Here is a 10,900-nt window from a genome sequence, read left to right on the forward strand (position 1 = left end):
TTAAGTTGAACCCAAGTGCAGAGAAGTGAAATTGCTGTAGGTCTAGCAACAAAGTTCCTGGGCATCAAACACAACCTGGGAATCTCAGAAAAGGGGAACATTTGGGTCTCAACCAGGCTTTCTAATAGTACATTTGCAACTGAAAAAAAGAGAAGGAAAGAAGAAAGAAAGAAGCAGATCTGTGCTGTGACTGGAACGAAATTTGGGCTCGATCCTGTTTCTTTTCTTCTGGGGATGCTGGGGCTGGAGTAGGGGGCGGGGAGCAGGTGATGCTTCCTTTCCCGAAATGTTGGGGAAACATTTCCCATCGGCAGGGGATTGGGTTTGTTCATGTCTTTTGGCAGGAGATGCATGGGCTTATGTGATTTCTGGGATATTGTTCTAATGAGGATTCCAGACGGCAAGGACAATAAAACTAGCTCAAGTGAAGTGAGTTTTATTGCCAGGATACAGGAGGCTCTTGAGAAACCCAAGGTGAGAAGAAAGAGTTGCTGGACCTCTTGTGAGCAGGAATTATGAACTGGACATTCCCTCTTCACTCCCTCCCTCCCTCCACCTCTCAGAAGTGCACAGTCTCCGGAATCGGCTTCTGTCTGCGAGTGTGGTCAGTCCTCCTGTCTCTTCCATCGTGCTGCTCTGCTTCAGCTTGCAGGCAGCCCATTGAGGAGACTACAGACCTCTCTTCTGCAGGACCCAGTACTCACTGGAAGCCGTCCTGGGGTCTCATTCAGATCCTAGAGACAGAGAATCTAGCAGCCCCAACTCATCTGGCTGCATCAGGACACACAAGTCATGGGTTTCTGGTATCAAATGGATTGACAGCCCTGGAACCCAGGGGCTATCCCTGTTCAATCAGCCGTGGTGGGAAAGGGAGACGGGACCCTGTGATTCACGATATCAGATAGCTTCTCTTCACAGGAGTTGACGGAAAATGTAGTGTTCCACATATTCAGAACACCCTGAATAGAGGAACATTTTTTAGTAAGGAACCAAGACTTTCATCTCCAATTACCTGGAAGGCCTCGAATTTAAATTTGCTGAGAGAGATTCATTTAAACTAGTTTATTCTATAAGGTGAGTGACTGATAATTACATTCTGTCTGGAAGCATCACGTCATTCCACAATTATTGAGTCCCTAATATGGTCACTCTGTTGGATTTGGGGGCTACAAAATGAGTACTTTTGGTGAGGGAAAGAGGAGGGAAGGAAGAAGTTTCTTTAAATCTCAGTTCTTGCAGGAGGAAAGATACCTAGAGAACAAAAGGATGCAGAGAGAATATATTGGGGTTGGTGGGGGAAGATAGCTTATTGACTATTTAACAATTCTGTAGTCAACAGGGCTTTTTAGTCAAACTTCTTCCAGCCTGAAATTGAACAGCCCAGGTCTTAGTCACTAAACAGCTGTCCTGGACAAGGAAAGCAGAGTTCCTACCCCTATAGCAGAAAAAGAGGAACCAGCCCCCGCCCTCAAAAGACAGCATCTACTGACAGGAAACTGCAGCTGCTTTCCAGGCAGACTGTGGTAAGAGCTGGAAGAGAGTTACAAAGTGCAGCAAAGGCCATCTTCAAAAGGTGCCAGTTCACCCTTTTTAGTTATAGTTTAGAGTAGTGACATTCAACATTGTAACAAATAGCACAGCAGGAGCACCTGCCAATCAGAACTGGTACCAGCCCCACTGCCGCGGAATCTGGAGGCCCCTACGGCTCCAGGCACCAACTCTTCAGTTGCAAGATTATAGGGAGGTGGAGGCCAGGGAAATACCAACCAGTAGGAGCATCCCCGATTTTAACAATTGGAACTGCAGTGTGGTGCCCACGGCTCAATACCCCAGCCTCCCGAAGGACCTTATGAGGGGACAAGACGGGACATGCAGGTCTGGCTTGTGTTGTGGAGGGGCTTGAACCCATGCTAACTGAGGATGTCCTTCATTCAGGAAGGAATAGGGAGCCATCCGTCTGGGGGACATTGCTCAACAAACATCCCATCAACTAATAATTGGTCAATACATTTCTAGGCGCTCCAAATGGCTCATGGGGATGCTGTTTTGATTAAAGAATCCGTGCCTGCCCTCTGGCAGCTGGAAGTCTACAAGCAATTTGGGAAAGGAGTGACATGACCCCAAAGCATCACAGACCTGGAGGGCTGAGGGACCTTCGCAGAGTCCTGTCCTCTCAGAAGGGCAAGAGACTTGGCCAAGTGTAGGCAGCCGATCACAGACAGAGACAAGCCCTTTGCTCCCAGTGGTGGCTGCAGAAGAGGGAGATACATCTTGCCAATCAGAGGCCGAGACGGCAGTGGGGTGGCACAGAGGGGAGGGCGGCACATCGAGAGGGAGAAAGATGCTGTATCCTCAGGAGTGGAGTTGGCTGTTTTTAGGGGTACGGTTTCGGAGGACTTATTCCTGCTGAGTGAACTCTCTCTCTCTCGCTCTTTTTCTGGCCTTGCCTGGGGTGGATTCGCGGTGTGGGTGGCAAGGCGCGCCCGGGCGGCTTCTGAGGCCCATCTTCCCGGAGTGGAAAGCATAAGGCACTTCCTCCCAGCGGCCCCTACAGGTTTTGGTTCGCCCCGAGGCTTCCCAGAGCTCGCCAGGCCCCAGGGCTCTGTGGGGCAGGCTCCGGGCCAGGCGCGGTAGGGACGTCGGCCGGTCCCCAGGTCCCGGACTGCGTGCCGCGCGGGGCCGCCGCCGCCCATCCGGCTCCGCAGCCGGGTCTGGCGGCGCCGCGCTCCGCTGGGAGGGCGCTCGGCGGCGGAGTCCCGCGCTGGGGAGGGGCGAGGAGAACCGCAGCCCCCTCCGCCGGCCCAGACCGAGGAGGAGGCGAGCAGGCGCGGAGCTGGGGCAAGCGGAGGGCTGTGGACTGTCTGGGCACACGCTCTCCGCGCCGCGCGCTCCCCGGGGCTGAGTGGCCTCGGACGTTGGCAGCCAGCAGCTCTGTGCGCCCCGCTTGCTCCAGAGTGCGTTAAACTCAAGGCGGGAGCTGCTCCGCTGGGGTCACCGGACTCCTCTCTCTTTTCCGGGAGCCCGCAGGTTGAGCTAGAAGCCAACCCCAGCCGGAAGCTGCGCTCCTATAAATAGCGCGCGTGTGCCCGCCTCGCGCTCTCCCCGGCTGCGCGAGGACAGAGAAAGTTGTGCGCAGGGACTCCGGGTGGGCGGCAGAGGCAGGAGAGGACCCCGCCGGCCGAGCCGCCCTGCACCCTGGAACTGATCCCGCGAATTTGTGCTTTCCGTGCTGGGGACCCGGCTAGCCACTGCCTACCTGCCGACGTCCGAGAGACATCAAGCTTTGGGGAATTTTTGACCAAGCGAAAGTGGGAGTCGCTAGAGTCCTGGCCATGAACACAGCCTCGCGTTCTTCTCAGTCTGGGAGACACCTTCTGCCTCTGTAATTCGTCCCTGCCGCAAGCCAGACGCGTACAGGACCGACCTCAGCATCGCTCGGCACCCATCAGCCCCGTGACTTCTCTGAGTCGCCTTGGTTTTTACTGCTCCGTGGTTCACCTGGGGGTGTTTGGGTTTGGAGTGAGAATTTATCGTCATTTTCCCCTTCTAGGTGTGAATGTGAGGGTTTGGTGACTTTTAGATGTCTAGGAACAAGGGTGGGTGCAGAGGCCCCAGAGAAAGCTGATTCTTGGGCGGAGGAGGGTGGGGTAGGGGGTTCTGCATGAGCTCCTTAAAGGACAAAGGTAACAGAGCCAGCGAGAGGGCGCGAGGGGAGACTTTGACTTCAAACGACAGAATCGGTGGAAGTGTGCGCGCCGCCGCCGCCGTTCCCGCAGCGCTGTCGATCTAGCCGCTGGCATCTTCCCCAGCTCCGGGGTCCCGGGGTAGGAGGCGACGCGGGAGAGGAGAAGCGCCAGCCGGCTGCGGCTGCCCACGCGGCTCACCATGGGCTCCGGGCGCCGGGCGCTGTCCGTGGTGCCGGCCGTGTTGCTGGCCCTCACCCTGCCCGGGCTGCCCGTCTGGGCGCAGAACGACACGGAGCCCATTGTGCTGGAGGGCAAGTGTCTGGTGGTGTGCGACTCGAACCCAGCCACGGACTCCAAGGGCTCCTCTTCTTCCCCTCTGGGAATCTCGGTCCGGGCTGCCAACTCCAAGGTCGCCTTCTCGGCGGTGCGGAGCACCAACCACGAGCCGTCTGAGATGAGCAACAAGACGCGCATTATCTACTTTGATCAGGTCGGACCCCAAGGGATGAGGGACACCGGGGGTGGGGGAAGGGGGCGATCTCTGGGCAGCTCAGACTGGGATTGCCTGTTCAGGCTAAGCTGGTCTGACTGGGATATGGGGAATCATTTCAGCACTTGCCTCCCCAAATATGTCTGGGTCTGAAACTTCTACTGTCACTCCCACCACGACCTCGCCCCCATTCCCTCCTGGCCTCCAGAAGAGACTGCTGGCGCGGTGGGAGAGAGACTGGGAGTGCAGAGCCGGGCAGCAAGAGCTCAGGACAAGTTTAACAGCAACAGGTCCGCAGGAGCTGGCGGGAATCTGGTCCCTGGGCCTTGCAATCTCTTGGCTAGAGCTTGGTCCCCTGGCTCAGACTCCTCTGCAGATGCCGCCGAGGCCGTTCTCGCGGTACCCTCGCGGACGCCGGGTAAATGATTTGTGTCTCCCAGGTGGAGAAGCTTCTCTCTAAAGAGAGCTCCAGGGATTCACACACTGTACAGATCTCGCAGGTGGCCAGAGGGGGGAGCAGCGGTGGCCGGGGTCAGACCTCGCCCACCTTGCCTCTGCCGGGATCCCCACACACGTTGCAGGCGCCGCTGCATTGGACAGCTCTTCCCTGGTACTTGGAGAAAAGTTGCGGAGGAGGAGAGAAAAAGAAATTGGGCAACTGTGCTGAGCTCCCATAGGGTTCTCCCTTCCCCAGCTCCTGTCCTTTCAGAGAATTGCAAATTACTGGGGAAAGACAGACTTTGGGGTTGAAGGTAGGGGATGGGAGAGGTACTGATGAAATCTGTGGCTTCTTTTTAGCGACACGGAGCTCTGGGGTTTGGCTAATGAGAAACCCCAGGATATCAGCTTAGCTTTAGCAAGGAGTCTTAAAACTGAAAGCTGACTCTGGCGTTTTAATTCAACCCTAACAGCACCTGAAATCTTCTTAATTCCAAGGTGCCATGTGTAGTTCACAGTTGTATGCAAACCCACATGTGTAGGAGTACAGGTTAAATGGTACTGCAGGATGTGCCAGGGAAGGGATGAGGTGACATTTCTATTCTTTACTTAACTGTTCCTAAGTAATGCACTCTCCAGCTGGCGAAAGGCAGAGAATGCCTCTCTGGGGCTTACTATCAGATAGCCACAATTTTTAAAGAATTAAGCAGCTCCTCTGGGGTTTTGGTGCAGTATTTTCCATCTTGAAGGAAATAAAGTCTAGCACCACCCCTGGTTTGTATTTCAATATATTAATTAAATGTTGGAGTACTGTGGACACTGCACTATCTTCTGTACAGTACATTCTTTTCAATGACCTTTCCGTCAATTAGAAGAGGAGAAAGGTTTGTTCTTCTGTTCAGGGAGCCATGCATCTTAGAGACAACAAGACACATTTAGTTATAAATCTCGATGTGCCTGGATGCTCTAATTACAACGTAGAGTCAACATCAGCCTTATGTGTAGTCAACACTAATCAGCCATTTCCATTACTGCTAATGAATTATGCTACTTGTGTCTGATTCAGGAAGTCCCTATTAAGTACCACAAATTGTTTTAAATGTGCCTGAAAAAGATCTTTGTAAAGCCTCTGTTGGGGATTATTGCATAGCTGGTGACTTGTTGAAAGATCATCAATCATCAAGTCAGAGAAAGAAATCAATGCTTATTTGGAAGAAGGTAAAATCTCAGAATAAAATTATACTCGCACGTGTATTTTAAGTCAGGGGTTGAGCCTGGTGCATCCTCCTCACCATCACTATATTCTGGTGCATTGTTCAGAGGTAATAGTATGTCTTTAGGAAATTATGCAGACGGCTTGAAAATGTATTAATATTGGCAAGAATGCAATGTTTAAAAGAGATAATAGCAGATTGCCATTGATAATAGGGGATATGTGTGTCTATAGGGTCATCTGATTTTTTTGAATCCCACTTATAGATTCATTTCTTGGAGAGAAATGGAAGAAACGCTGGTTACTTCACAACCTCGCCCCCGCCCCCAAACACACACACACACACACACACACACACACACACACACACACACATTCTCTTGCTTTTTCTCTAAGGAAGGGACTTACCTATGTGACATTTGCAAATTTAGTTAAAGATGTCACTTATTGAAATTCAGAGTTAATTTCATAACCAGTAGAACCAGGCTGAACATCTTGGAATACAAAATGCATTGTTGTTTTCTTAGAAAACAGTGCCTTATTTCACTTGTCATTTTTGACCCTTGAACTTAAAGAGCAGATGATTGATCAGGAGATAAGGATAAGACTGGGAGGAACTCGAGAAGGCCACCTATTTCACAGTCTGTCCGTATTCCTGCTCTACTCTTTGGCAGCCTACAAAGGCTGAGTCATTGCCAAAATATTATAATTAAGGCCTAGATGGCGTAGAAATGAAAAAAAAAATGGCCGTGGATCTTAGGAGAGGTTTGGTAGAGGCTCAGAAGAGGGCCGGGTGTTCAGATCACTCTGCACCAACTGTTCAGTTATGTCACACGGTGGCGGGAGTGCCCAGGCCTCTGTTTGATGTGTCCAGGAATGACTGCAGAGAGCCCATGGATGCGATTGGCTGGCTTGGAAACGTCACCTCTGGATATTGTGAAGGCTTGTAGAGGGTGGAAATGTAAATATATGGTAGATGCCTTTTATCTGACTCTCAAGGTAAAGCTAATATTTATAAGCCCTCACATGTTACCTAGATGTTTCCAAAGCCATCGGGCCTTGCTGGAAATTGAGGCAGGCATACAAAGCAGGTACTTAATTTTTTCCTATACCATTTAAAAGACAGAGAACCTTCCAATACACAAATCCATTTACCAAGTCACTAAAGAGGAAAGGAATAGAACTCAATGTTTTATTCTCTATGGTTTCTTAAACTAGTTGTTGAGAAAGAAAGAAAGGAAGAAAGAAAGAAAGAGAGAGAGAGGGAGAGAGGGAGGGAGGGAAAGAAGGGAGGAAGGGAGGAAGGGAGGAAGGAAGGAAGGATAGAAGGAAGGAAGCTTATTTTACTTACAGAAGAGAATATTGTAATAATTTACTGTTATTTATTATTGTTATTTGTAGATCCTAGTAAATGTGGGTAATTTTTTCACACTGGAGTCTGTCTTTGTAGCACCAAGAAAAGGAATTTACAGTTTCAGTTTTCACGTAATTAAAGTCTACCAGAGCCAAACAATCCAGGTATGTGTTTTGACCTGTTCCCTCTCTGCCACCAAACAACAGTGTTTATTGGTAGTGGGTTATATATTTAAGTATTTATCCAAAGATGTGTTTTCACTGTAAAAATAAACAACCGTCTTTATAGTTTATTTTTAAAACACTTAATTTCCAATTTTCTTCTTTATAACATCCATTGAGGTTAAGATACATTCAGTATATGCATCCAACAAGAAGCATATAGAAAAATAAACAATTGAACTTATTATCTTAATAACAACCAACCATTTAAAAAACACTGCTTAGTAAAAACTCAGTGACACAAATCTCTTTATAAGATCTTGATTTTGTTTAATGCATGTGAAAAAATTATTTGAACTTGTGAGGACAAAACTTGTAAGACCATCAGAGCTTTACAAGTGCATACTAAATAAATAAAACAAATTTGCTAGCATTGTTAAAAATTAAGAGGTACAGTTAATCATTAATAAGAAATTTATAAAGGAACAATTATTCAATATACTTTTTAAAAAAAGGGTGTGCTATGCTAATGTGTTAAATGGTTTATCCTCAGTCACTCTGATGCTAGTGACTTCTTATCAACTGCAATTCCATAGTTAAGAATATGTTTGTGTTGTGCTTTCCAAGATAACGGGCTTGATCTTGCACTGAAAGGCAACAATGGGGCTAGTTCCTATAATATTCAAATATGCTAACACCAATAATGCCAATGCATGTCTGTGGGATTCTAGGATAACTTTTTATCTTATGCTCTATGATTGTATTGTATACATATCCTAGTGAATCGATAAATTGATCAGCCTCAGATTTAATCTATTCAGTATTATTTTTAACATAAAAGGAATGAATATCCAGTAAACAAATTTACTACTGTGGAAAAGCTTTTCCCAAGCCCCAGTATTTAGAAATTTATGTAATGTTTAACACAATATAATCAAAATTGTAGTATGCAGGAAAGTGAATAAATTTTGAGTTTACTATTTGTTAATAATTTTGAGTTTATTAATTCTTTGCTAATTATCCATCATTAAAATCTTCAGTGGTGGTGGCAATTATTATTTTTAACACAAAATTTCTTATCAGGGGAAACAGAAAAAGAAATCACAACACACACACACATTTCATAATTTCAAATAATTTTCAGCACTATGCATGTCGCAACTGCATAGTAACCTGCAAGGATGTTGGTAGAATCTTGCTGTGTCTGGGTTTATCAGGGCAAAGGGCACTGACTTTCTTTTTATTAATATACTGGGAAGCCACAGGCTTGCTTCATTCCCAAGAGATTGCTATTGAATACAAGACGTAAATAAAGTAGTGAGCCTAATTTATGTGCTGAAAGGCAGCCAGTCTGCACGTGGCTAGGTTGCTCTCCATGGATGGTATTCTTTTGTAGGCATTTAAGGAAATTTCTATCGGAGAAATTTAAATTTTTTAAAAAAAATTAAAAAAAATCAGCTCAGTAGACTGAGTCTAGCCCCCTCAATTGGCTAATTTGAAAGGAAGGGAAAATATTTACTGAACATCTGATATTTTAGAGGTCATTCATTTTAGATATCATTCATTATCCCCAGTAGATGTTTTGACTTTAAAGAGATTTTCAGTGGTTTTCTTTCTTGTAGGTTAACCTGATGTTAAATGGAAAACCAGTAATATCTGCCTTCGCTGGGGATAAAGATGTTACTCGAGAAGCTGCCACTAATGGAGTCCTACTCTACCTAGATAAAGAGGATAAGGTTTACCTAAAACTGGAGAAAGGTAACTTGGTCGGAGGCTGGCAGTATTCCACGTTCTCTGGCTTTCTGGTGTTCCCCCTATAGAATTTCATTTCTCCGTGATGTTTATCCAGGTGAGGGGCAGCCCACCCCTGAGTCATTGAAAGATCATTTTCTCGTCATCGGATTGATGTCTTTTATTGGTTTCTCATGGGTGAATATGGATTCTCTTTAAGGATTCTACACCTGTCTGAACTAGTACAGAGTTTCACAGATTATTTTTTTGTGTGTGTGTGTTTTAGTATATTTGGATTGGGACCCACACCAGACAACACCTGTCTATGCTTAAATGTAACAGTTAAAAGCTGTCTGCAAGGTTTATTCTGAATTTAATTTCGTGGAATTACTGAATTTGTTGCAGATGTGGAATTTTATTTATTTTTGAGAGACTGGCAACTGGTCTAGGAATTAGAACACTCAAAGGTTCTGACTTCAATCAACGGTTAGTGTGAAACAGCCAAAGAACTGTATGCGATGTTGATATATTGATTACACTTGTTTGTATTCCTTTGGAATTTGTTTGTTTTGTGTCTCTTAAGGTAACTGGGAATTGTTTTTCAGTGACTGGCTTTGTGTCTTCTCTACAAATAGGGTAATGAATGGCTTGCCCGCAAATTTACCCTGTCTATGAGATCACCAACATGACTTCCTTTAAAAAAAAAGAATGCTTCATAGTTGTATTTTAATTATATATGTGAAAGAGTCATATTTTCCAAATTATATTTTCTAATAGGAAGAATAGATCATAAATCTGACAAGGAAAAAGTTGCTTATTTGAGTTCTAATTACTCAATCCCCAAACCTCGGCAAAACAGTTCCCCTCCGCAGGAAATCTTATACTTTATGGCTCAACTTTAATTAACATGATTGATAATAACCACTTTATTAAAAACCCAAGGGATTTTTTTTCCCTTAGACATGACCACTTTATTAACTGGAGATGGGACGCCCTTGTTTTTAATTATACCTATTTTTCAAACCTTCTGTTGTGTTTGAAGTATCATCTGGTTTTGCCTTAACTCCTTAAATTGTATATATTTATCTGTTTAGCTAATATTAAATCCAAATATCTCATATCTGAACTTAGTGCAATATCTTATTTTGTCTTTTGTACGGGTCATATGAATTCATAAAATTATTTATGTCTCTGTTATAGAATAAAGGTTAATATATGTTAGTTGGATTGTTTTGTCCTCTCGGTTTTGGAAATACGTATTCTCCATGATTTATTTCCTCTCTCTCAGCAATCGTCCTTCCTTTCTTCCTTCTTTCCTTCCTTCTTTTCTTCTTTTCTTCCCTCTTTTGTTTTTCCTGGAGTTTAAGAAAAGCTTTCTGAATTTTCGGGGAATGTCCTCTGAATTGGTGCAGGAAATCTTTACAGTGTTTAGTCTGTCCAAATCCAGGAGCTGTGAGCTTGCCAGAAGAGAATCAATGAACTTAAGTAAACTCTTCTTACAGACGGACACATTGTTAGAAAGTTAAGTTAAAAAAAAAAATCCCCTAAAATACCCTGAGGATGCTCAGTGAGTGAACGAGTGGTGATGAGCATAAAGACCCATGTTTCCAAACTGAAGACTTTGGGAGGAGATTCTGCCCTTTTCTCAACACTAAAAGACAAACAGGAGATTGCAGGCTTCTTTTTAGGAGGAACTGTTATAGATGTCTCATCTGGAGATTTGGCTCAATTTCCTGGTGTATAGTCGATTAAAACAATTTTGGGGGGACCCCTTTTGCAGCTAGTGGCAGCGAGGAGGGTGCTATAGGATCTTGTGGGAGGAAATAT

The 10,900-nt window shown here is 45.6% G+C and overlaps 1 protein-coding gene across 1 annotated transcript; it reads left to right on the plus strand.

Moving 5' to 3' along the window:
• Positions 1–3,885: 3,885 nt before the first annotated feature.
• On the plus strand, positions 3,886–9,162 carry CBLN4 (cerebellin 4 precursor). Its single transcript, XM_058562101.1, has 3 exons — positions 3,886–4,176; positions 7,229–7,345; positions 8,965–9,162. Exons 1-3 carry the CDS (start codon positions 3,886–3,888, stop codon positions 9,160–9,162), a joined length of 606 nt encoding a protein of 201 aa, XP_058418084.1.
• Positions 9,163–10,900: the final 1,738 nt, after the last annotated feature.

This window comes from Diceros bicornis, chromosome 19 (genome assembly GCF_020826845.1).
Source record: "Diceros bicornis minor isolate mBicDic1 chromosome 19, mDicBic1.mat.cur, whole genome shotgun sequence".
Taxonomy (NCBI): Eukaryota; Metazoa; Chordata; class Mammalia; order Perissodactyla; family Rhinocerotidae; genus Diceros; species Diceros bicornis.

Bases quoted from the DNA above. Each gene is read 5' to 3' on its own strand.
- CBLN4 (XM_058562101.1), top strand. From the start codon at position 3,886: ATGGGCTCCGGGCGCCGGGCGCTGTCCGTGGTGCCGGCCGTGTTGCTG. The intron at 4,177-7,228 runs GTCGGACCCCAA...TGTTATTTGTAG, and splicing joins GCATTATCTACTTTGATCAG to ATCCTAGTAAATGTGGGTAA. The intron at 7,346-8,964 runs GTATGTGTTTTG...TCTTTCTTGTAG, and splicing joins ACCAGAGCCAAACAATCCAG to GTTAACCTGATGTTAAATGG.